We start from the raw sequence: 27,178 nt of genomic DNA on the forward strand, positions 1-27,178 counted from the left end.
GGCTCCCTGCAAGGAGCCCGATGTGGGACTGGATCCCGGATCCCAGGATCACGCCCTGAGCCAAAGGCAGACAGACACTCAACCACTGAGCCACCCAGGCATTGCTTATGTACTTTTTTATTTTTTATTTATTTATTTTTTTAATAATTATGTACTTTTTTAAATGTAAAAATATTATCTAAAAAAATTTGTTCTAACACCATTTCTGTCCTGTCATTGTCTATATATGTACATTTATAGTCATCACAGTTGTATTAAAAATATTTTTAATCTTTTTCTAAAATCATTTCTACATAAAAGACTTTTTAAAAATATTTTAAATATCATTTTGGTGTAAAGGAAAAAGAAATGTCTTTTGTGATTATATTTTACATTCTGGTTTACTATTCTACAATTTATAACTGTGCCTCAGATGTTGAGCATTTATATTATTGATATATAGCATTACAGTGACCATCTTTGTGTATAAGATTTTGGGAAATGTGTTTATTGGATTATTTCTTTAAGATAGATTTTTAGAATTGAGTGATAGGAACATCTTTATAAGTCTTGCTACTTAACAAGAGGAGATTGGTGTAGTGTTAAGGCAATGAGTATGTGTGCCAAATTTACCATAATTTTGACATGATTGGCTGATACAGTTGCTCAGGATTTTTGTAGTATTTTAGTACATGTACAAGATACATATAAGAGCATTTTCCCAGTGTTCACTTGTTGTAGTTTGCTTATGTCTTTTTTGCATGTATACTTTGATCTAGTTTTTTGGATAATTTGTATTAAAACATTTTGGTTAGCTTCCCAGTCTATTGTCCTTTCTTGATACTTGCCTACAGCTGGTTTCAGGTCTGCAGATTCTTTGGTGTTTTCTCCCTGGGGGTGTAAAGATCAAAAGAAATTGAGCAATACTGAAAAACAGAATTTCAGCCTCAAAATACTGGCTTTGATATGAACTGGTAACATTTACAGGAAGAAGAACCTAAGAACACCCTAAAGTCATTTTGAGTGTAAGCAGACAAAGCCTACTGCCTTTCTGTGATATTCCAGCAGCAGCAGGGTGGAGGGATAAATGTATCTGTGGCCTTATTGCCTGTAACTCAGAGACTCCACATGACTGACATCTCATGGCTGTACCTATCCCTTTTGAGCCTAATGAGTACATAATTTATTTTGAAGTAGTCCCATTCAAACTTTTCCAGATTCTTTCCCCACCTCCCTTTTTTCGGTTTATGTCCTAAGTATATATTTGATTTATGTAGTTCAGAGATAGTAGTTACTACCTGATAGCATTAGGTAATTAGTTACAGAGCTTTTATTGTTTTTTTTTTCTATCTTATCATATGTATGTGTATTTACACAAAGTACAATTTTCTGGAAAGAGGTTTCCAGCATCTACCATGAAGTTAAGCAGGTATTAACTACATTCACCTTGCGTCTTAGTTGCCTTGGTAGTGAACCTATGATCCTTACTTGAAGACTCTTACTATGTAATTATTTTACTAAGCTTCTGTTTCATGGAATCATTAAGTCATTTCCCGATCAGTGAGTACTTCATATTAGTCTGTTAAATATTTTGGTTCCTTACTCTTCTTTACCCCAAAGTGAAAGCCAGTTCTCTTAGTTATTTTCTTTTTTCCTCAGCCATATGAGTTTTGTTTTTTCAAATTGGTTGTCAGAAATTTTAGGTGTTTAATTTAAATGATATTGTGCTGATTTTCATTCTGGATGCTATTGGTTAAATGTTAACAATGTATTTTTATCTTTCTCCTTTAGATTGAGTCTGTTTCTCAGCCACTGGAAAACCATGGTGCCTCTGGTCATCCTTCAGAGTCATTGTCTACCAAATCATGTGGAGCATTGAGACCTGTCAATGGAGTTATTAACACGTAAGTTGTATGTCTTCTGCTTCCTAAACCACTAATCCTAGTTTTAAGACCGAAAACTTATCACTTAATAGTATTGTGCATGCTTCTTACTGTAGCAAGTATATTTTAATTAGCATGCTAATATATTTCCCTTTTATTTATGGTAGCCTAAAATTAACTTACCATGGAGGAAAAAATAAAAGGTCCTACTGTTACTGTGAGTCGTTATGGTTGGTCCTAGCTTGGTAGAATTCTTGAGAAGTGTTTACATAAACTCTCTTACTCTTAGGACAGATTATTAGCTCCCTAAAGGCCATGTTTGTGAATTTGTATTTATGAAAATTGAAGGAATCCCCCTATGTTAGAATAGTGTATACACATCCTTTAAAGTCAGATTTCACAGAAGAACTGATTTTTGGGAAACCCATTAACATTAATGGGTTAAGATTAATCATTTGGGCATGATTAATCGTTTTCTTACCAGTTGCAATTTTCTTGGATTTTTTTTATTATTATTATTCATGTTTCTGTTATAGAAGAGAACTCAATCACTTGGAACCTGAGTTTTTCACTTACTAACTTGCACTTTTCAGACATGATGTTAATGTCCACCAAGATTCTTAAAAATAAGCATATACTGTGCTTATTTAGGAAGTGACATGCATCTGCTCCAGAATAATTGTGTCTGTGAACATTTGTAACCAGAGGAGGTTAAAGCGATATCAGAGGCTTTGTTTCCTTGTCTTCTGAGAAGTGAATGTTCTTCTTTCCCTTTGTATAGTCTACAGCCTATCTTGGCAGACCACATTCCAGGTGACATCTCTGATGCTGAGGAACAATTACAAAAAAAGCAACGACTCAATCTAGTTTCTTCATCAACTGATGGCACCTGTGTGGCAGCCCGAACACGTCCTGTGCTGAGCTGTAAGAAACGAAGGCTTGTTCGACCCAATAGCATCGTTCCTCTTTCCAGGAAGGTCAGTACCAATGAGACTTGGTTATTGTTAAACAGTGAGCCCAAATGCTCAGATAGAATTATTAGTCTTTTGCCAAGTTTGGTTCATTTGACTAATATTTTCTAAACTTGGCTAACCACCCAAATTTCCTGGGGAGCTTGAGAAAATGCTGGGTTCCTGACAATTGTTTCTAGAAGTTATGTCTTCATTGTTCTAAAGCTGGGCCTGGGACTCTTTTTTATTTTCGGAAAGCAGAAAAACTCCCAGGTATTTCTTGAGGCACGTTTGGAAATCACTGACTTGAGCTTTGTAATAGAAATGGGAAAGAAGAGTTAAGTGCTGCCATCAACACTTAAGAGGAGAGTGATGCACTTTCCACTTGTCCTGTTACCACTGGAAATGGCAATGTGGCATGCGTTCCTGTCAAATAATCTGTGTTAAAATGTTTAAATTGATGTGATGAAATGAATGTTGGTCTTCACACAGAAAATGGAGATTAATTCACAAATGTAGGAAACTTTTGATTGCTGCCTCTTCAAATAGAGTTGGATTTATTCCAAAACTAATGAAATAATACTTCGGTAAAATTAATACCATGCAATGGTATTAACTTTGAAGAAGATAAACCTGGGTTTGGATCATGACACTGCCATTTAGTAGTTGTGTGATGTGAAACATGTTAACACCCCCTTAATCCCCTTCCCAGACCCTTCCCTTCATCCCAAGCCTCAGATCTCATAGGGTTATTAGAGAGCTCAATGAAATACATGTAACTTACTCATGGGGGTGTCTGGCTGATAAATTACTGGTACAACGTGGCTGTTCCTGTTAGTATTTTGGTTATTATTCACTTGTTCATTCTTTCAATAAATATTTATTGAGCTCCTACAGTGAACTAGGTCTGTTCTATGCAGTGGGAATATGACACTAAAAAACAGATAAAAATATTTCCACTCCTGAAATACTCTAGTGAGTAGAGACAGAAAAGAAAACAACAAAATAAGGATAATGGTATGTCCTATAGTATTAAGTGCTAGGGAGAAAAATGTAGCAGATGAAGGGAATAAGGACTGCTGGGGAGCTCAGATGGAATTAAGCCTTGAGACATTCCAAGGATAAGGAAGAGCCTAGAAAGGAGTGACTAGTGAAATAGAAGGAAAGTGAAGAAAATGAGACCCATGAACAGTAAATGAAGAACATGTGTCAGAGAGGAAGGAGGATGGTGTATGGATGCTGTAGACAGGTCCAGTTAGATGAAGACAGCAAACTGACTCTTGGATGTGGCCGGATTAGGGCTGTTTGAGATCTGTATAAGTTCTTTTGCTAATGGGAGAGAGTGAAATTCTGCTTGGAGTGGGTTTAGGAGAGGATGGGAGGCAAGGAATTGGGGGGGAACTGTTTAGGATAATGCTTTCAAAGAATATTTCTGTAAAGGAGAGCAGAGAAAAGTTTATGTGAAGGGAAATCTTTCTTATGATAGAGCTTTTACAATATATTGCTGGTGAAAAAACTGATGACGAAGAAGGGAGAGAATTGTTGGAACCATTAATATTTGGGCAGTGGATTTTCAGTGTTGGGCCTATCTTATGCAATTGGACTGAAGTGTTGTGGGGTTTTTTTTGTTGTTTTTTGTTTTTTTTTTTTTAAGGAAAGTATTGTAAGTAAAAATTTAACTATCGGGTTGTGCCATTTTTCTCTTGTCAGTTCCTCAGAATTCCTAAATTACCAAATACCAGAAAAAAAGATATTTGGCAAGATTCTCATTGATATTTGAGTCTCAATGTTTTAATTAATATTTCTGTAAATCTAAATTATTTTCTTAGAGGTTGAGGGGTTGATTTAGGAAAAGCAAGAAAACTATATTTAAAGAAAAAAAAAGAAGACGACAGTATATTACTGTCAAATGTAAGAAAGTAGTTTCTGATCATGACTGATGCTTTCAACAACAGAAAAACCTCAACCAAACAAAACCAAAAACCTCACAGGGAAATCGTGTCCTTCCTCTGTTTTGGCAGTTTGCTAATTCCACTATGTCATGATATCTAGGGGTTTTGTAAAAAGTTTTGTAAATTTTTTTTTTCTTCTGTGATGTAGGGTGGCCTCCTGGATTCTTTTTAATCTGTGAACTAGCAAACCTTGTTTCTATTGACAGATTTTTCTGGTCTGTGCCTAAAATCTAATGTACTTTTAGAAGAGACACATAAAGCATACTAAAGACTCTTCGGTCCCAATGCCAGTTTCTAAAAACACAATCATCCTGACCTACAAAAGTGAAAAAGAAATAAATTGAGTTTGGGAAATAAACCATTTGCTGGTTATAGCAGAAATGCAGGAGTTCTGTCAGTGTTGGAGGCAAAGGCCATTCTGTCTGTCTTGATTGCTCACTGTGTCTCCTTGCTCAGTGATGTTTGCTGATGAGCAGGCATCTTGCCTTTTATCATCCTGTGATGCTGGATTTGCCAAGCAAATTTATTCAGTACTTTGTCAAGTGCCCACGTTGTTCCAGGTATTCTTTTTTTTTTTTTAAGATTTTAATTTATTTATTCATGAGAGACATAGAGAAGCAGAGGGAGAAGCAGGCTCCACGCAGGGAACCCGACGTGGGACTCCATCCTGGGTCTCCAGGATCCCGCCCTGGGCTGAAGGCGGCGCCAAACCGCTGAGCCACTGGGGCTGCCCTGTTCCAGGTATTCTTGAGATTTCATTGTTGAATAAAGTGCTTGCCTTCGTGGAGCTTACTTTCTAATGACTGACCCTGGATAGCAAAGATGTTAATAGATAAACCATTTTCTGATGTTGGTGAACTTTTTTTTTTTTTTAAGATTTTATTTATTCATAGACACACAGAGAGAGAGAGAGAGGCAGAGACACAGACAGAGGGAGAAGCAGGCTCCATGCAGGGAGCCTGATGTGGGACTCGATCCCGGGTCTCCAGGATCACACCCCAGGCTGCAGGCGGTGGCAAACCGCTGCGCCACCGGGGCTGCCCGGTAAGTGGTATTGAGTTCACACTTAACTGTAATAAGATTTGCTTCCAAGTTAAAAAAGAATAACAGGAGCTTGGGCAGCCTGGGTATCTCAGTGGTTTAGCACTGCCTTCAGCCCAGGGGGCCTGATCCTGGAGACCTGGGATCGAGTCCCATGTTGGGCTCCCTGCATGGAGCCTGCTTCTCCCTCTGCCTCTGTCACTGCCTCTCTCTATTTCCCTCTCTGTGTCTCCATGAATAAATAAATAAAAACCAAAAAAAAAAAAGAAAAAGAATATCAGGAGCTATATTTTCTGGATTAATTTGTTATTGCCTCTCCCACCACATTCCTACCTGCCCAGGAAAGGTGGTTACTAGTATATTTACAAGTATAGAATACAAAAAACAGATGTTTAATGTCAGTGTTACTGGCTTACCTACATATTTTAAATTATCTCTACTACATTATAGAACCAAATATAAAACTCACTTTAGGGAACTTACTCAGTTTTACAGGACAGTCATCTTAGTTGAATCACAGCTGGAATTTTTATCGAGTTTTACCAACATTTCTGAAATTACAATATATGTTAAAATTGAGATATACTTTTAGTGTGATAGCACATTTCTTTTGCTCTTAAAAGGCTATTCTTATGTCATTAGTATCTTAATTCAGTGATACCATGAAGGGTTCAGTAAGATGCACTTGTTGGAAATAAACAGGAATGAGACCTATCAGTAAATAATGAAAGGCTTTGAATGCCCAAACTGTTGATTTGGGTTTTATCAATTAGATTTTAGAGGATTTTTGTTTTGAGCAGTGAGGTGCCATAAGCTATTTTTAAAAGATAAAGTGTGCGGGTAGTTTATGTTTGGAGTCGATTGGCCATAAAAGATACTAGAGTCAATAAGAAAGAGTAGTAACAATAGTAATCCTAGAGGAAACAATAGTCAGACTCAAAGCTCTCAGAATGTAAGAGATTTCAAAACTAGTCCTAAGGAAGAATCACCAGGGAGGGTGTTTCAATATCAAAGTTGTGAAGACAGAGAGCTTTGAGATTGGGAGAATGGGATTATCTTCCACAGAAATCAGTAAGGCCCAGGAGAATTTTATCATCATTTTATTGTAATATTAGTGCATATCGTAATGAGTTGCCTGTACTACTGTGTATTGCATATCTTATGTCTGTTAGGGATCTGGTTTGGTAGATGTTAGCAGTTAGGTAAGCCCCTGAAGAAACACTCAAGTGGGAAATTTTTATAACATGTATCACTAATGTTTATTTCTTGCCCTGCTGCTTCTATGAGGTATGTACAGCTTAATCTAGAACACTAGGTTCTAGGGGCCCCTGGGTGGCTCAGTTGGTTAAGTGTCTGCCTTCAGCTCAAGTCATGATCCCAGAACCCTGGGATCAAGCCTCACATTGGGTGCTCTGCTCTGTGGGAGCCTGTTTCTCCCTCTCCCTGCCACTACCCCTGCCTTGTGCGCGCATGTGTGTGCTCTCTCTTTGTCAAATAAATAAAATCTTTTTAAAAAATGCATTCTTTATTGATGGGCTTGTTATGATAGATTTTGGAGGCCTAACTTTTCAATACTAGTCGAACTTTTGGGAAGAAGCAGGGGTGCCATGTGGACAATTGCAGTCATTATAGAATACAAAATAAATTTTGAAAGGCTGAGATAAAATAAATAGAAGCTCTGATATTTTATTTGTAAACTGTCCTGAAGCCGAAAGAATTTTTTAATGCTTTGAACTAATCTGTGATTTAACAAATGATGAATGAATAGAGTTTTACTTTGATAGTGGAATTCATCCATGGGCATTGCAGTGGGTTTTTAATGGAAATTCCTTTAGAGGGGATCCCTGGGTGGCTCAGCGGTTTCACGCCTGCCTTTGGCCCAGGGCGTGATCCTGGAGTCCCGGGATCGAGTCCCGCGTCTGGCTCCCGGCAAGGAGCCTGCTTCTCCCTCTGCCTGTGTCTCTGCGCCTCTCTCTCTCTCTCTCTCTCTCTCTCTCTCTCTCTCTATCATAAATAAATAAAAATAAATCTTTAAAAAAAAAAGGAAATTCCTTTAGAGAGAATTAATATAATTTAAAGTATTAAAGGAAAATAGAATTTCTCCATGTATCCAAGTATTCTATTTCTTCATTCAGTTTTTGTTTTCCTACATTCTTGATATTTTTGTGATGCAAATGAGATTTTTTTTCTGTTACTGTTATGAGTGCTGTTGATTTCTATAATCGAACACTTTGAATTGTTTTGGTTGATTAATTTTCTAGATAGGCTATCAGCAGCAAAAAAATAAATCTGAATTTATATTTATTTATAAATATGAATAAATATAAATATGAATGATACCTCTTTATACACTAATGATACCTCTTTATACACTACTTACTCCTTTTCCTTGACCAGATGTACTTACAGAACAGTGTTAAGAAATAGTTGGTCATAGCTGGTTTTAATGGCAATACTTTGAGTTTTGTTTTGTTAGGGAGAGGGAAGGAGAAGGAGAGAATCTTAAGCAGGCTTCACGCCCAACTCCTAATATGGGGATTGGTCTCACACCCTGAGATCATGATCTAAGCCAAAATCAAGAGTCGGATGTTTAACCGTCTGAACCACCCAGGTGACCCTCATGATGATACTTTTATCAGTTCAATATTAATTTTGATATAGGGTAACTTCTTTTTTTTTTTAAGATTTCTTTCATTCATTCATTCATTCATTCATTCATGAGAGAGACAGAGGGAGAGAGGCAGAGACACAGACAGAGGGAGAAGCAGGTTCCATGTAGGGAGCCCGATGTGGGACTCATTCCAGGATCCCGGGATCATGCCCCTGGACGAAGACAGGCGCTAAATCACTGAGCCACCCAGGGATCCCCCCAATATAGGGCAACTTCTTAAAAAGAATTGGGACACTTTACCATTTGCTGTGCTTTAGAAAACTTTAAAGTGGGAAATTTTTATAACATGTGTCACTAATGTTTATTTCTTGCCCTGAGAAATTCCAAAAGAATATACCTCTGGAAAACTATTAAACAGGTTTGGTAAAACAATTAATGAAACTTCTCAGATCTCCAATAGAGTAAAAGATAATAGAGCCTTTCTCAGATAATGGTTTTTCAGATAAACTCATACAGAATTGTAGAAAGCATTCTTAATTTTTAAATCCTTGTTATCTGTGGTTGTGTGTCCATTCCTCAGTCTTAATTATAGTTGTCTTCTCTTTCTTGATTAATCTTGTCAGCAGTTATCCTATTTTATTGGTTATTTCAAAGATTGGTTATTTGCTGGTAATTTCTTCTTCCTGTGGTCTTGGTTGGTTTTGTTTTGTTTTTCTTCCCTCCTTTCTGTCTTTATTCAAATGCTTAATTTATTTTCTGTTCTTTCTTACGTAATAATAAAAACATTTAACTTTTTGAATTTTCTTTTGAGTGTAGTTTTGGATGTCATTCCACAGCCTTTTATGTGTGAAGTACTCTTTTTGCTATTTGTAACTTGCCTTTGAGTTTTTGAGTTTTCCCAAGATGTACAATTGAGTTTCCAATCTCTGTGAAGGCTTTGATTTTTTTTTTTTAAGATTTTATTTATTCATGAGACAGAGACATAGGCAGAAGGAGAAGCAGGCTCCCAGTGGGGATCCTGATGCAAGACTCCATCCCAGGACCCTAGGATCACAACCTGAGCCAAAGGCAGACACTCAACCACTGAGCCACCCAGGTGCCTGAAGTCTTTGATTTTAATGGATATTTTATTAAATAAAAGTTTTTCGTTTTATATTCAGTTTTTAAACTAGATTTAAAGACTTATTTAGGCTTTTTTTTTTTTTAAGAATTTATTTATTTATTCATGATAGTCACACACACAGAGAGAGGCAGAGACACAGGCAGAGGGAGAAGCAAGCTCCACGCAGGAAGCCCGACGTGGGATTCAATCCCGGGTCTCCAGGATCGCGCCCCGGGCCAAAGGCAGGCGCCAAACCGTGGCGCCACCCAGGGATCCCCTAGGCTTATTTTTATTGTAACATTTCATTATTAATAGTCCTTTTATACCTTAATATGCCCATTTATTGAGTTCTTAATTTTAATTTGTAGTTTCTCAGGATCAGAACAAGAGTTTGACCATGTTTCTTAGCTCATAACTCTGTCCCTTAATATTGTTTCACTGTCTTTTGGTGGTAGGGGGAAGGTGATTATTTGTGTTTTGTTTTGGCATAGAATTAAAGTGGTGTTATTTTCAGTCCTTTTATATTGGTTGGTAATCAATTCTGCTCTGCACTGTTCCATGTGGTAGCTCCTATAGCCTTGTGTAACTATTTAAAATTAAGATAAAAAATTTAGTACCTTATTTGCACAGCCACATTTCAGATTTTTGGTAGTCACATGTGGCCACCATATTTAACTCACACAAATATTGAATATTTCCAGTATGGACAGTGTGGAAGGTTTTTTTTTTTTTTATGGCACTATCAAGTCTTCTTTTGTAATAGCTTTGGGTTTTGATTCCCCTAAGTTTATAGTTGCAAATGGAAGTCTTCCAGTTATCTCTGTTACTGTTTTCTGTCCTGTTTGGCTCTTACTTCCTGCTCCTCAGTGTCCTCATTAAATTAAACATGGAAGCGATTGGCATAGTTTGGATGAACATAGTAAGTACTCAGATGTTAGCTGTTAACATTTCTGTCATTGTTTTCATCTCTTTGGTCCTTCCATAGTGTAAAGGAAGAAAGACAAGTTTATTGCTCACATCCTATTTTAATTCTCCAAATCATTAGTTCTGACCTATAGTTCCTCTTAGGTAGGTTTTAGTTCTGCTGCCATGAGTAATTAAGATTTTTTCTTTTCAAATTTTATATTTCCTTTCTGTGTCCTCTTACTGTCCTTTCATCTTCCCTATTTCCATGTGATTGAGGCTCTATTATCTTTTACTCTATTGGAGATATGAGAAGTTTCATTAATTGTTTTACCAAACTTGTTTTATAGTTTTCCAAAGGTATATTCTTTTTGAATTTCTCAGACTTGCTTCCCTATACCTTGTTCTGCAGTGTTTTGCTCATAGTCCTCATGCTGAGGGTTTTTTTCTTTCTTTCATTATTCTTAAAAAATGAGTTGATCTGTTACTTTGAGATTTCACTAGAAAAATTTAGTACCTGAGTGTATTTGTTTCCTGTCACAGTTCTTGAGGCTAGATGTTTGAAGTCAGGATGACAGCCCTTGCTACCTCTGAAGTTCTCTAAAGAATCCTTTCTAAATGCCACTTCCTGCTTTCTTTACTAGTGGTTGCTAGCAAATCTTAGCATTCCTTGGCTTGTGTCAGTGTATCTCATGTCTCTGCCTCTGTCTTTACATGATCATCTACCCTATGTGTCTGGTCTTTGTGTTTTCACATGGTCTTCTTATTAAAGATACCATTCATTGGATTTAAGGCCACCGCAACTCAGTATCACTTCATGTTAAAATTAATCACATCTGCAAAAGCCTCTTACAGATAAGGTCACATTTTGTGGTTCCGGTTGGAACACTAGGGTAGGGTCTGGGATAGGGGGTACTATTCTACTCTGTACACTGGCCATTAGTCTTCGTCTCTGCTACTCATTTGATGGTTTAATCTTTTTCTCAGTTCTAAGCCTGGAAAGATGTTATTCCTAATTCAGTTCCTGGGTTTCAGCAGCTTTCGTATTTAGCATATCTGTGCTCTAGTTAGAGAAATAGTTGGACTTCATTTTACTCCCACTGCCAGTTTTCTAAAAGTCTTCTGCACCACTGAATTTTTTTTTTTTACCACTGAATTTATTTGAAAATTTTGAATTCCCTGTATATGAAAAAACTTAATCAGGTTTACCTGCCTCTTTCCCTAATTTTTTTTAACTCTGTAGGATATAGAGAATAAGATAACAAACGTACATACCACCTTAAATATTAATATCTTGACTTTTTTAATATTTAAAAGAAAATTATAAATGAACATTTATCTTCTGTCATCTCCGCTACCTGCTTCCTTCCCCAGAGGTAACCATTATCATGAATTTGGTGTTTATACTCCCAGTTCAGGTTCTTAGATTTTTACTACATGTATGTGTATATATATCCATGAGCAAAGTGCAGTGTGTATTGTTTCGTCTAATGTTCATATACAAATTTTTATAAATGCCATCATGGTGTACGTATTCTGCAACTTGGTATGTGTTTTTTTTTTTTTAATTCACTGTTGTCTTTTCAAGATCCTCCATATTGATAGACATACTTTTAGTTCATCTTTTGAAAATAGTCCACACTTCCTTAAAAAAGACAATGTTTGTGTGGGTGTGAGTATATCCATATCCCGTTGACTTCAGGGTTCTAAATTTAACTTCTATTTTGCGCTTAGTAATTGTGTTCATATCTTCTGTGTCCTTGGTCTGCTTTCAGTTTCTCTTCGAAATATATTTGGTAGGGCAGCCCGAGTGGCTCAGTGGTTTGGCGCTGCCTTCAGCCCGGGGCATGATCTTGGAGACCCGGGATCGAGTCCCATGTTGGGCTCCCTCGTGGAGCCTGCTTCTCCCTCTCCCTGTGTCTCTGCCTCTCTCTGTCTCTCATGAATAAATAAAATCTTTAAAAAAAAGAAAAAATATTTGGTATATACTATTGTGCAAATTTAAGGTATACGTGTTGATTTGGTCATTGATATGTCTGCCAATTCCAGCCTTAACTAACACCTCTATCATGCCATATGATTATCATTTCTTTCTTAAAGTTGAAATAATTAAGGTCCAGTCTCTTCCCATATTTATAATATAGTACTGTTGTCTCTGTAATCACTATACCATGTGTTAGGTCTCCAGGACTTATCTATTAACTGCAAGTTTATACTTCTAAACAACCTCTCTTATTTCCCCATCTCCCCTTAGATACATACAAATTAATGGTTTTTATTTGTTTTTGCTATCTTTTCTTTCATCATTGTCTTCCCCTTTTGGTCTGCAGTAATGATTTTACTTTAAATAGGTGTCTTGGGGCAGCCTGGGTGGCTCAGTGGCTTAGCGCCACCTTCAGTCCCGGGTGTGGTCCTGGAGACCCGGGATCGAGTCCCACGTCAGGCTCCCTGCATGGAATGGAGCCTGCTTCTCCCTCTGCCTGTGTCTGTGCCTCTCTCTCTCTCTCTCTCTCTCTCTCTCATGAATAAATAAGTAAAATTTAAAAAATAAACAAATAAATAAATATGTGTCTTGGTAAGTAAGTACTTGGTAGATCTTTTTCCGTCCCTTTGTTTTCATTTTTTGTATGACGGTTTGTTTTAGCAGAGAGAAATTTACATTTCTCTGATTACTATTAGATTTGGAATCATTGCTTTCATAATTTTTAAGTCTTGCCTTCTCTGTGCCTGTTTTTTTGCAGGGTCGGGGGGGAGCTCTTCTGCTATTGGGTTAATTAAGTCTTTAATTTTATTAAGTAGGCTCCACACCCAACATGGGGGCTTGAACTCACAACCCTGAGATCAAGAGACCTATGCCTTACCAGCTAAGCCAGCCAGGCCACCCCAGTTACCTTGTTTTTAAATACTTACCAAATTAGTCATCTGTAGATTCATAGTTCTGTTGACCAACACATTTGCCATTCTTGTTCGTGGTTGCCATCCCACTCTGTCCTCGCTGAACACTTCCTTCAGTAGCCTTCCAACAAGGGTCTAGTAAATTGTCAAGTCAACCTTTACATACTGTTTTGTGTGTAAATATATACATATGTGTAATTGCCATTATAAATTGCCTTTATTCTTGAATGATGGTTTAACTGCATGGAAAATTTTTTATTCAGTTTGAAGATACTGCATTGCGTTCCAGTATTTATTGTTGATGAAAATTCTTATGTCAGTTTCTCATTCCTCTATAGTTTATGTGTATCTTCTTTCAGCCCCAGTACTTTGAGTTTTGTTTCCATGTTTTACAGTAACAAGGGGCATATTTAGATGTATGAGTTAATTTTTAGCCACTTTGGTCTTAGCTTGTACCCTCATTCTGAGAGTTCTTGTCTGTCTTGAGTTTTGAAATTTGAAATTTATTATTTCTTTAAATTTTCCCTCTCTTTTCCTCCTTAATATAGTATATATATATATAGATTGTCATAGATCGTTTCATTCTCTCTTCTACATTTTCTTTTTTCTTCGTATTTCCACCCGTCTTGCTGTTGTTCTCTGTAGTCTTCTGTGACTGTTTCTTCTGTTCATCAGATTTCTCTCCAGCTATGTTTAGTTTACTATTAAACTTGTTAGTTGTTTGGTTTTTTGTGGGTTGGTTGGTTTTTTTTTTTTTTTTAACTTGTGTGTACTTTTCATTGAAAATTTGTTTATGGTTGCTTATAGAAACATCCCTTTTTTTTTTTGTTTTCATCCTTTCCTAGTCTTTTATGGTGTTCCTTCCTTTATCTTTTTGAACAACTTTAATATATGTACTGTAAAATTGCTTTCAGATTATTCCATTTCCAGAGGCGCCTGGCTGGCTCGCTCAGTAGAACATGTGACTCTTGATCTTGGGGTCCTGAGTTCTAGCTCCCATATTGGGCTTAGAAATCACTTTTTAAAAATTACTCCATTTCTAGTTTGTTTGAGAACAAATCTCCCCATTTTTGCATCTACTGACTGCCTCACATCATTTTTGTCTACTTTGTAATTTCTCAGTGAGCTCATCTGGGGCAGGAGTGAGGAAGGCATGTTTTCTGTAGGAGTCTTGTCTTGTGTGATCCCTAGACTGTGGAAGTGAAAAGCTGTGAAAGCACAGTTTTCCATTGGTCATCTTTTCCATTTTTTAAAAGTAATTCATTTAGAAATATCACCTTTGTTACATATTAAGCTGTCATGTATACTTTGGTCTAGGTCTCCGTTTAAATTTTCTGTAGCAGACTTAATTACTGTAACTTTAAAATATTTTGATATATATTAGAGCAAGTCACTCCCTTCTATTTTTGCTTATCAGAAATTTTATGGGGACTTTTCCCTTTAAATATATATTCTTTCAGTTACAGTTTTAAGATTATTTGTGTAAATCTTTCTTTCTTAATCATTAACAGCTTTAAAGAGCTTTAAGTTTACAAGTTCTAGAGTATTTTTTGTTATTGTTAACAGTCAAGAATAGAATCTTTTTTTCACTTGTATGTTTTTAAATTACAGTTATTTTTAAGAAGGTGACATTTCAGAAAAAGACATGAGGAGAATGGAAAGGCTCATGATCTGGAATTTTGCCTACCATATTGAGGAAATAGCAATGGTAGAGTGAGCAAGGAGAGAAACAGGAAATAAAAGGAAATGAGGTTAGAGAGGGGATAGAGGTGACAGATGGAATAAAGCTTTTGTGCACACCATTGCAAGAACTTTGGCTCTTATTCCTTATGAGACAGGGTACCATTGGAACATTATGAGCTAAGGACTGATGAACCAAGGTTACCCCTACAACTGTATTTTTGTTAGAAGGAGGGGGCAAACAGGAAGATAAGCTAGGAGTTATTTAAGAAATACACATGAGAGAGGCACCTGGGTGGCTTAGTCAGTTAAGCATCCAACTCTTGATTTCGGCTTAGGTCATGATCTCTCAGAGTCATGAGATCAAGCCACATGTCCGGCTTTGTGCTGGGTTTGGAGCCTGCTTAAGATTTTCTCTCTCCCTCTCACTTCCCCCTCTCCCCCTCCTCCTCTCCCTTCCCCTCTCCTCCTCCTCCCCCTCCCTCTTTCCCTCCTCCTCCCCCTCCCCCTTGCTTCTCCTTCCTCCTTCTCTCCCCTTTCTGTCCTCCCACCAAAAGAATTCATATGAGAAAAGATACTAAGACCAGGGTGATTGCAGTTGAGGTGGTATAAAGTGGTCAGATTCTGGATGCATTTAGAAGGTAGAGACTACAGGATTTCATGATTGGATAATGGGGTATGGTAAAAGAAGGGAGTTTTAGGATGAATTCAGAGATTTAGCACTGAACAGCTAGAAATGGGGAAGAGCAGGAGCTCAGTTTTGAACTGAGGTACCTGTTAAAACATCTAAGTGAAGTTGAGTAAGCAATTAAATATACAAATGAAATTATATTAATGGATATACTGATATTGAATAATCCTGATATCCAGAGGCAAATCTCCACTTGCTCAGGTTTGGTTGTTTATATTTGTTGTGATTTTTAAAAATTCTTTTCTTATAAGATACATGTTGTGATTTAAAAAGATAGGTTCTGGGGTGGCTGGGTGACTCCGTCAGTTAAACATCTGCCTTAGGCTTAGGTTCTTGAGATGGAGCCCCTCAGTGGGCTCCCTGCTCAGTGGGAGTAGGCTTCTCCCTCTCCTTCTGCTCCTCCCTGCTCATTCTCATTCTCTGTTTCAAATAACAAATAAATGATATCTTTTTAAAAATAGGTTCATGTATACAGTTTGGCATCTTATTTCTATGTGAATGTGTGTCTTTGTGTAGTTAATAAATATATCCATAGGATAAATTCTAACTGTAGATTTATGCAAAGCATGTGTGAATGAAGTCATTTTAAAGTTGTCCAAACTATCCTTCAAAATAGTTCAAAAACTTACATTTCAATAAATTATATTTAAGATACCTTTTTTTAAAACTTTATTTGAGAGAGCATGAGTGGGGTGGGGGGTGGTGCAGAGGGAGAGGGAGACTCCTCTTTCTGCAGGGAGCCTGACTCGGGGCTTGATCCCAAAACCCTGAGATCATGACCTGAGCCAAAAGCAGCAGCTTAACCAACTGAGCACCCAGGTGCCTCGTGATACTTTTTATATATACTCCTAGGTTATATTTATTAATATTTTACTTTACAGACTTGTTCAAAAGTGAGATTGATGTTTAAGTTACATGTGTGCACAAAGCCTTTGTCAAGTTTTAAGTTAGAATTTTATTTTTATGAAAGGACAGAGTTTTTATTTCTTTATTTTGGTATCAGCCATCTTAATTGAATAAAAAGTTATCTGTTCTTTAATGTTTTTAAAGATTTCACCAAGGAAATAGACTTGTCTGAGCCTCTACATTTTTTTTAGGCATACATAGGGTATTCCCTTCTTAGATGTAACACAAAAATATATAACATTTAAACATCACAGAAATGCATACTGTGTACACACATATTACATATATACACACAAAGTTCCTAGTTTTTCACTTAAATAGTGCTTTTTTGGGTTCTTACATGTTTGCATTTCTTTTTCTTTTCATTAAGCCAGTCTTAACAGTTTGATTCGTTGATCTGTTCCTGTCCACTCCACCCTTGAAAGTGGGTTTAGGAAGAAGGAAAAGGAAAACCCCCAAAAAACAGCTCTTAAATTTGCGGTTTCTGGCATCTGTTTCCTCTTTGGACAATTTTCAGCTGTTAGCTTAACCTCTTCCCTTAGTTTTACTTTATTTTTGCCATATTCTTTTTATTCTACATCTGATCTATTGGCTGTTGACTTAAGTTACACTACAGCCATAAATGAAATGTTCGTTTTTCATACAGACAACTAATTGATGCAGTGGGTTAGTTTATGAGGGAAAAACATACCTCCATTTTAAGATCTATTATTTTGATGTTGGTATATATTTCTAATCTCTTTTTAATGTTTTAAGTTTTGGTGCAATTTCTAGATCCTGCCTAATTACCTAAATCCTTCCATTCGTTTACTGTGTCTTCTGTGGTTTTCATCCTCTGCCACCAGCTCTCTCTCAGCTCTCTATCTCAAAATGTTCTCTCTCAGAAAGCCAGCCCTGATTAAAACAAAGTGCAAGGGAGATTTCTTCCCAAAACAGTACCGGTTAATGTTGTCTACACAGTAGTGCCATGTTTAATTGGTATAATTCCCTTTCAGTGGCATCTACAACTGCAGCTTATTAGAATTCTTTTACTTTTGTCCATGTTGCCCAGTCTAACCTTCACCATACCTTCTTTGCATGCTGCCCATCTATGTGGTTGCATGATGAAGGCAGTTGGGGAATGTTGATAAAGACCACATTGTTCTCCTATTTATCTCTTCCCTGTATATGTCTGTAAAGGCAGATAGCTTTCAAGAGATGTATGTTTGTGCGGAAACTAAATGCAACTCTTGCAATTGTTGTTGCCTTTTTGCTAGCAGAGTTTCCATGCTACCCTTTTGTTTTTATGACCATACTACCCTTGCTCAGAGCATCCCCTTCTCATGGTGCTGTTCTGTGGGCAGGTCCTTTTCTTCCAGGATGGTATTGCGGTCCAAATGACTTTTTATGGGTCATGATTTGGCACATGCCAGACTTGTGTAGTCCTAACACTAGAAGCTAGGGATCCTGCATTCAGTAAGACCTGAAGTTCATTCCTCAAAGTATAAAATTGTGGGGGAGGGGAGAGACTTTTTTTAAAAAAACAATATTGTCTTTTGAAGAGTTAGATTACATTTTATTGTGGACTTAGCAGAAGAGGTTAGTTCTTATCCTGCCCACATGTGTACAGAAGAAGTTTAATGGGAATAGTTTCTAGCCCTTTGGATTTATTTATTTTTTTTAGCCCTTTGGATTTAATGTAACATATAAAGACTAGGGTGTGAATGCTCCCCATACCAAATTTATTTTCATTACTTAGGCATGAACTTTATAGCCGTGAATCTTAGGCTAGGTTAAAAAGTGGCTAATGATTTCTGTGTGTAATCCAGGGAAACTAGCGACCTTGTTTTGAGACCACCTGAAAGTCTTTAGGAGTTGTGAAAAGAACAGGAGAGATGTGATTGGTTTATTCAGGCTCCTAAGTGCATGAAATTGCCAGAGAGCAAGTCATGTCCATCTGGGAATCAAGTGCCAACTATTCATCTTAGGGACCGTTGAAAATATCAAGATGGTAGAAACCTTCAGGTTTTATAAGGTGTCCTCAGCACAGCTGCAATAGCTTTAAACTCACGAGTTTGGTACCTAGATAAGTGCTTAGGGCTACGGCTCCAAGTAACTGGATTTCATCATTGAAGAAGCAGCAGGTTTACTTAATTACTTTGAAGGTTAGCATGTTGGACAAAAGGGAATCTTTTAACAAACTAATTGAACTTCTGGTTATTAGTGGCATATAGAAAGGCCCTTTTGAATCTTTGGGATAATGAGAGAGAGCTGGTTTTTTTAGCAGTCACTGAACTGTCCGTTCTGTTTGGCTCTTCACAGGTTCACCGGAACAGCACGATGCGCTCTGGCTGTGATGTGAACCCCTCCTGCGCACTGTGTGGCTCAGGCAGCACCATCACCATGCCTCCAGAAATTCACTATGAAGCCCCTCTGTTGGAACGCCTTTCCCAATTGGACGCTTGTGTTCACCCAGTCCTAGCATTTCCAGATGGTAAGAAAGCCACACAATATAAAGTTTAAATGAGACTTAAAGGCTTCAAAGTGACAGAAAACCAACCAGGATCCTGGTACAACCCAGGTACTATCAAGGTATCAATTTCAGCCAACAGAATCTCTTAGAATTTTGCAGATAGGGTACAGCAGATCCACCAGACCAAAATATGCCACTAAAAGATTACAACTTGCCAGGAGAGAGATGGTCCCCCAGCCTTTCAAGTGGCTCCTGATCGAAAATAAAACCTTGCCTAGTTTTGCTTACAGTATGGTCCCAAGTTTTCCACTAAATATTTCCACTTTTACTAGAAGTCACATGGTAGCAGGAATACTAGATCAAACCCTTTCTTACGGTCAAGGGAGTTCTGATAAGAAGTCCTGAAGCTGTTGCAGGATTTGAGTAGGCAAAAAAAAATTCAATCATTTGAAGAACAGATAAAGGAGAAGGGATTATAGTAATCCTGTGTTTGATCGACTATCAAACAGAATAGGGTATTCTGTAGACTAGGGTGTCAGTGATATTTTTTTTTTTTTAATTTTTATTTATTTATGATAGAGAGAGAGAGAGGCAGAGACACAGGCAGAGGGAGAAGCAGGCTCCATGCACCGGGAGCCCGATGTGGGATTCGATCCCGGGTCTCCAGGATCGCGCCCCAGGCCAAAGGCAGGCGCTAAACCGCTGCGCCACCCAGGGATCCCGATATTTTATAAAGTTTTATTAGAACACATCCATGCTCGTTTGTGTACATATTGTCAGCGGCTACTTTTCTGCTACAGTGGCAGCAACATTACATAGTTGCAACCCAGACTAAACAGAGAGTGTGGCCTGCAAAGCCCAAATTATTTACATCTGCCCCTCTAAGAAAAAGTAAACCTTTGGACCATGTGGATAGCAAGCTAGGCAGGATTTTATTTTAGGTGGGGAGTGGTGGAACAGTAAAATAAACTTTAGAACATAAAGAGAAAACAGTAACACATCTTCCTGTCTACTTCAGATTCAGAGTTAGTTCATTGGCTTTTACCTTCTCTTGCCATTTGGATTATAGCTCATACAACTTAAAATTTTATTTAGTTTTCAAAGTACCTTCCTTGTACTTGTTTTGTTTACTTCTCAGTAAACTTGTAAGGTGTTAAACTTCAGTTTGGTAGATCAAGAAAAGGCTTAGAAAAGTGCTTTTTCTAAGGCTGAATGGCTACTGAATTTATAAATTCGAGTCATCTGGTGCCTACCCTTCGTTTCACTGTAACATGCTTCTTCCCCGCCAGGTTAATAAAATAGAGAAATCAGTTTTCTGTGCATTCCTAGACTTTGCAGATGGAGCCATCAGGAAGACTTAGAAATACTTCTTGGCTTACTCTCCTAGGATCACAGTGTTGAATTGTATGGTCTCATATTTGAGTAAAGAAGCCTGAAGCCTGTAGTTAATTCTGATTCTGATAAAGCCTCTTCCATTCTCGCTGAGTATCAGCTTATAAACATGGTGATCATTTGTCAACAGTGTTACCACATACAGTTGTGAATTGCCTTCCTCATCGCCTAGTCACATATGCTCAGACTGTTTGCCTGACAACTACTGCTCTTACACTTCCTACTCCATCCCATTTCAAGCAGCTGTAGTTAGCACTGATGGAGAACGGAGGGAAAGATGGGGAGATTCCTTTCTCTGGTCTTTACTTTCCTGCCTGCCTTTAAGTACTTTTTCTCCCTGTCTCACATAGCTCCTTACCATGATACTGGGGCTTGGGCAAGAGAGTTGGTCATTAAATCTCCTTACGAGACTGTAAAGGAGAATATAAATATTTTATTATTTCAAGTAGGATGTATGAACATATTTGCCTGTGGATAAATTAGACTTATGGATTGACCTGGGGAAGACAGTTACCATATCTAATATTGTTTTTGTTGGGATAATTTTGCTTTGATCCAAACAAATACCACATACCAAATGTTTGTAAATTTGTAAGATTTTCACAAAGATGCCCAACTCCAGAGGGCACCATTATTCTGTGTGAATAGCACCTTCTAAATATTGAGATACCCATATATCATTGTGTAGAATAGTAAGTAAGAGTGAAGATGAGCAGCCAGTGTAATACTGTGTGGGTCAAATACACATGCACCTGAGCTCTTGACCATCCGTTTACAGCCTCTTCTCTAGAAGGTAGAGATGGCAGGATTTTCAAGTAGTTTAGTAATGTTTCCTAACCAGTTTGTAGGTAGGGTGGTGACCAACTGCAGCTTTTAATCCTAGAGTTCTGTCCTCCATGTCGACCATACACCTCAGCTGTTCACATTAAGTGTGGCTAGAGATGAAAGAATTTGAGGAGCTGTGTGCCTGGCGGGAAGGTGGAGGCTTTAGGGTGTGATAACTCTTTAGTACTCCAAGGAGGAGGAGCTTGCTTCCTTATCAAGCCAGTTAATCCTTAGCTTGAAATAAAAAGGATGTTTAAACCTTTGTGGAAAGAATGTTAACTTGAATTTAGGCTTCATAAGAGCACCACCTGCTGGCCTTTGAAGATCTATGCTATTTTGAGAGAGTTTACCAAGACTGGTAGATATAAGTCTACTGCAGTTTACCAGCAGGAGGAGGAAGTGAGTATTATAAAACAACCTTAGAAAATTTGCTTGAGAAAATGGTGGAAAGTAATGAGCAAAACAATCAAGTGAATCATGGAATGTCAGACCCCGGTGAGCATGAAGTCAAGGTGTTTTCATTTTGTCTGAGGCAGTAGTAACTTAAAATGATATTAGTTTCCTTCTATTTCCTATTTCCTGTTTTAACACTTCTGTTTTCCTGTTATTGACCCTATCAAGCATCGGCACCCTCTCCTTTGATAATGGCACTTTAATGGCATGGCCTATGTGGGTATGGAATGTCTGAAGTCCTTTAGTTGAATGGGTCCCTGTTGTGTTCTCTTCCATTTCATACTTTTTCATTGCTTACTTTCAGGTCCTGCATATCTAATCCATTTCAGCCCTTTAGCTCTACATGGATCTCAGGTGTTATTACTTCTACTTAGAGCATGAACTCAGACCAGCATTTCCTAAGAGATCATTTTTGTTCATTAACTGGGAGATTTAACCGACTTCCTGTTCACTCTTATATGAAAGCAGTTAAACACATAGCATACTTCTACCAAAGTATAACAGCCTGAGTCCTTTCAGCAGTTTATTATTATCCCTAACTGCTTCTTCATTGGGTTTATAGGGGAAATTGCTCTTGATTGTGCTGAATATCTCAACTCCAAGGCACAAGGTGGTATCAATTGTAGCAGCTTCTACTTCAGAGCATTCAGGTGAGGGGAGGGGATTAGGTATGGAGCTGGAGTCTGAGATAACGTGTGCTTACTCTTATTGATTGATATTGGCTTTCTGGACTTAACTCCGTAATTTTTAAAGATGCACCTGAGGTCTTAGGGTGTAGTAGGAAAGAGTGTTATGAGTTTAGCTTTTGCCTGCAGCAGAGGGAGAGCTAGAACATGTGTGCTGAGACGTTACCTGCCCAGACCTAGGCCTGCCACCTCATTTTACAGATAAAGCTAAAATCTGGCTAAGTGGTTTGTTTTTATTTTCACGTTTTACTCAGTGATGGAATTAGGACCTGAATCCAGGCCTACTTATTTCCAGTCCAGTGCTATTTTCCATTATAAATCAGGTCGCTCATATTCCTTCCTACCTCCTTTATTCCTGGCTTAATTTTCAGGTTTGGGAGAGCAATGACAAGGGAAAATAAAAGGGAAAAAAATTAAATCATTAGTCTTTTGTTGTCCCATTATATAGACTTTGCCAATTTTTCTGTTGATAAGGGGTGTCCTGGGATATAGAGGAAGTGTTTTCCCCTTTCTGAGGCCCTTTAGACATTCAGCTTAGCCCAGCTTTCAGAGTACCTCCAGACAATGTTTTACTTTCTACATACCCTTTTCCCTAACCATTCTAAATTGCAACAAAAAAATATATACCAGTAATATGTCAATTCTATTTTTGATTATTAATGGGAAATCCTTTTTTTAAACATTTGACTTTGAAGGGGGGGATCAAACCCCAATCAAGTTTATTGAGGGGCTTGGGGGAAGAGTGGAAAGATTAGGAGGAATATGTGGTCTGGTTAGTATCTCCCTAGCTTTTAGGTTGCTGAATGCTAACCTTTATCTTTTAAAGGTTGGGATAGATGAATTTGTTTTTAAGTGTGGAAAAGAAAGCATGATTATGCAAAAAAAAATTTTTTTTCAGAAGATAGCACTGCCCTCACAATACTATATCTCAGTACTTGTGTGCATACAGCAAATATTTATTATCTCTAAAACTTTAGTAGTTTTCTTAGTTTGTTTGACTGCCATAAGGTCCAGTGGTCTATTCTCAGAACTAGAAAATAATATCTGGTGCTGAGGTTCCTTGCCCATTGGGGGAAAGCATCTCTGAGAACAGAACTATTTTATTCATTCAGGGATATATGTTCATTCCAGTTGTGAGAAGCCTAATGTTCACATTTGTCCCTAAAGTGTCATGAAATCCATGGTATATACTATAGGGAAAGGGTGTTTGAATGAACATGTTTTATATTTTAAAACGGAGCATAATGATGTTTACACCAAAATGAGATACATGTTGTAAGTTAATTAATTCTCAAGTATAAGGCCAATAAAATGAAAACTGCCAAACACTGCTGAAAGGAAATTAAAGAAAAACTAATAAATAGATATACCACATTCATGGATTGAGAGACTTGGTATTGATGGCAGAACAAAAGGCACTTCTCCCCAGATTGATCTGTAGAGTCAGTGTAATACACAACAAGCTCTTTTGTTTTTTGGGCTTTCTGCAAAAGCTTAAAAGAAGAAACAAACCCTACAATTAAGGAAGAATCCGATTCCACTTTATCTACAGCACCAGAGGTTAGAATACAGTTGAGTGACAGCTTTAAAGAAAGGTCTGAGAGAAAATGGTTTCAGTCTAGAAATACTTTTTCTAAAGAAGTTACGCAAGGATACATTCTTAGGAAAATAAAAAATGAAATGATACAAGAAATGGTAAAACAAAAAATAGTAAAAACTATTGTTTAAAAGATTAATTTTAATATTGAATATTAACTAATCAGCGAAAAAAGAAATCTCTAGGTAAGGGATGCCTGGGTGGCTCAGTGGTTGAGCATCTGCCTTTGGCTCAGGTGGGATCAAGTCCCACATTGGGCTTCCTGCATGGAGCTTGCTCTCCCTCTGCCTGTGTTGTGTCTCTGCCTCTGTGTATGTGTGTCTGTGTGTCTCTCATGAATAAATAGTCTTTAAAAAAAAATCTCTAGGTGAGAGGTAAGGAGCTAGGAGGGGGCAGATAGTACTCAGTAGATAATAAATATTTGTTGAATGAATATATCCCGATTAACTGTGTTGATAGGATTAGGTTTAAATGTTTTAGTGTCTAGAAAACTCCATTGATCTACCAAAAGGTGTTTTTAAGATGGGATGTTTAACTTGAAAATAAAAGGCAGAATCGACTTGCTGGTGAGTAAAGGAATGACTCAGTGAAGTTCAGATAAACAGATCTTCCATATGACAGTGCTTGCCCTACTGGGTTCATGCCACTGAGCAAATAGAAGAAGGGTGTGTGTAGATCTCTGCCCACTGGAGAGCCGGTTACTGGTAAACACATCTCAGTTCTTGAGAGAGGAGCCCAGAGGCCAGGTGTCTGGACTAACCTGCAGTGTTTCATGTTTCTTGCAGATGTTCCCACAAACCTGCACTTCCAGAGCATGCTGAAATCTCAGTGGCAGAACAAGCCTTTTGACAAAATCAAACCTCCCAAAAAGTTTTCACTTAAGCACAGAGCACCCATGCCAGGCAGCCTGCCAGATCCAACTCGTAAAGACAGGCACAAGTTGGTCAACTCCTTCCTAACAACAGCCAGTAAGTTTCAGGGGACTGACTTAAATCCTTCAATTATTTCTTTTTCTTTTATATTCTCCAGTTACTGTTTGCTCTGGTGGTATATTGGGGTTGGGAGAGGCAACTGACTGATACAAATTCAGCTCACAGTCTATTTCTACTTGTCTTGGATGTTCTCAGATGGATTTTGAAAGATATACCAGACACCACGCATCTCGGGGCAAGACCCAAAGTGCTCGATGAACAGCTAGCAGTGCCATGGCATTGGTTCCATCTGTGGGCAGGCTATCTTCTGTAGCCTGGTGTCCGATTTCTCTGGCTGAGGGCCCTGTGGGCTGCCTGGCCTATCCTGGCCCTTGTGCTATTTGCCAGGAGCTTCAGTCCCAGAGGACTCTCCTGCTGCCCTGGGTGTCTATCATTGGCCTAGAGAGAACTCAAGAGCTCAGAACTCAAATAAGAAAAGTTTGAGAGAAGATTTCACAGCTCTTTTTCTGTTCCCCTCTTCAGAGCTGTCCCATCACCAAACCCGGCCTGACAGGACCCACAGGCAGCACTTAGACGATGTGGGGGCTGTGCCTATGGTGGAGCGAGTGACAGCGCCAAAAGCAGAGCGCTTGCTCAACCCACCACCACCTGTGCATGACCCAAACCACAGCAAAATGAGATTGCGAGACCATTCATCTGAGAGAAGTGAAGGTAGGGCCAGGCCCGGCACCTCTACCTGCATTTGCATCTGCTCAGGGCTTTCTGGGGCAGCCTGGGCTTCTCTTAATTGCCCCAAGCTTTGTCCTTCACTTTCTAGGAAGGCAGAGTAGAGGGACCCTACCGCTTGTAAATGCAGGTTACTTCTTACTGCTGCAGCAACCTCTGCCCAGCCCCCTACCTCCCATCAACCAGTTTGCTTCACCTTTTTATCCTCTAGGCTTAGAAAGCATTATTGCTTTTACTGTGTATTGCTGGCATTTGTAGCTTGTGCTGGAAGTAGAGCCAGTTGAGGTAGCCATATATTGTTTTTTTGTTGACTTCTGCAGTGTTGAAGCATCACACAGACATGAGCAGTTCGAGCTACTTGGCGACCGCCCAGCATCCACCACATAGCCCCTTGGTGCGACAGCTCTCCACCTCCTCAGACACCTCTGCTCCTACCAGCTCTAGTCCACAGGTTGCAGCGAGCGCATCTGTAAGTACCTGCGTGGGGATGGCTGGACAGCCACTGTGCGGTTACAGCTCCTTGGGTGGCTCTGGAGTGGAGTTTGAGCCCCGGTACACTTGGGAGCACTCAGCTCCCCATAATGTGTTGTTTTTTAAGTTAGAGGGGCTGGTATTTGACCTGGTTTCCATGGTAGAGAGCTTGATACTGAGCCAGACTCTGAAGGTGGTCTGTGACTATTCACAATCTGTGGGGCTAGGTCTCACCCAGCACTCAGCAGTAGCATGGCTCTAATCTTGTTGGTCCAAGAAGTTCACCCGAGAAGGAGCAAGTAGAGGACAGATATTTAGGAGTAGTGGAGGCGTTCTTCTTCCTTATTTTTACTCTTGTGGGTGGGTCTGGAGTCCTGAGAACAGGCCCTGCTGTCAGGGGACTGGAAGGGAGGGGAGGAGGCAGGGCCTTGCTGGTGGTGCTTCAGGTGGTGCACCTAGAACGGTGGGCTCTCCAACCCCCATTAGCTTTCACGGTGCCTTTCTCTACCCCAAAAGCTGTTGGCACAGCCATTCCAGACACATATTCCTGCTGATTTCATATTTTAATTCCTCACTCTGTGCCTTCTCAGACACATACCTAGAGCTGCTTGGTGACCACTGATGGGTTCTTTCTGTGGTGATTATTATAATAATAGTGATAGGGATAATAAAGTGTTTCTTGTGTCCATTCTGCATGCTTTACCTGTGTTCCAACCTCTTTTGATCATGGTAACGCCCTTTGAGATGTAGGTGATATTAAGGATTTTTACTTTGCAGGCAGGGAAACTGAGGCTTTTTGCAAGGTTAAGTAAATTGCATAAAGGGAGGTGACTTGTGAGGGTCGTGACTACAATTCAAACCCAGGCAGTGTGACCACAGAGCTAGGCTCTTCCACTGTTCCACTCCTGTGGGAGCCTGAGGCTGGGCGTCAAGGAGATCATTTATGTAGGAGTGCAGGTGCTGTGAGTCCCCCTCAGAGTGGACATCCAGGAACATAGAAGCTTACAAATGGGCTCACAGTGTTCTCTGTCTTTGTTCTTAAAAATCAGCC

The 27,178-nt window shown here is 38.7% G+C and overlaps 1 protein-coding gene across 4 annotated transcripts in view; it reads left to right on the plus strand.

The window, feature by feature from the left end:
• KANSL1 (KAT8 regulatory NSL complex subunit 1) overlaps nt 1-27,178 on the plus strand; it is a 185,743-nt gene that overhangs the window by 152,006 nt on the left and 6,559 nt on the right. For 3 of the 4 annotated variants that reach the window (XM_072781281.1, XM_072781283.1, XM_072781282.1), the window contains 6 exons: nt 1,771-1,883; nt 2,644-2,839; nt 18,895-19,066; nt 24,784-24,966; nt 25,453-25,641; nt 25,977-26,125. In XM_072781281.1, the coding sequence (XP_072637382.1) occupies nt 1,771-1,883; nt 2,644-2,839; nt 18,895-19,066; nt 24,784-24,966; nt 25,453-25,641; nt 25,977-26,125 (1,002 nt within the window). The remainder of the gene's footprint in view (nt 1-1,770; nt 1,884-2,643; nt 2,840-18,894; nt 19,067-24,783; nt 24,967-25,452; nt 25,642-25,976; nt 26,126-27,178) is intronic. The other variant, XM_072781284.1, reaches the window with a different exon arrangement.

Source organism: Canis lupus, chromosome 16, assembly GCF_048164855.1.
Source record: "Canis lupus baileyi chromosome 16, mCanLup2.hap1, whole genome shotgun sequence".
Lineage (NCBI taxonomy): Eukaryota > Metazoa > Chordata > Mammalia > Carnivora > Canidae > Canis > Canis lupus.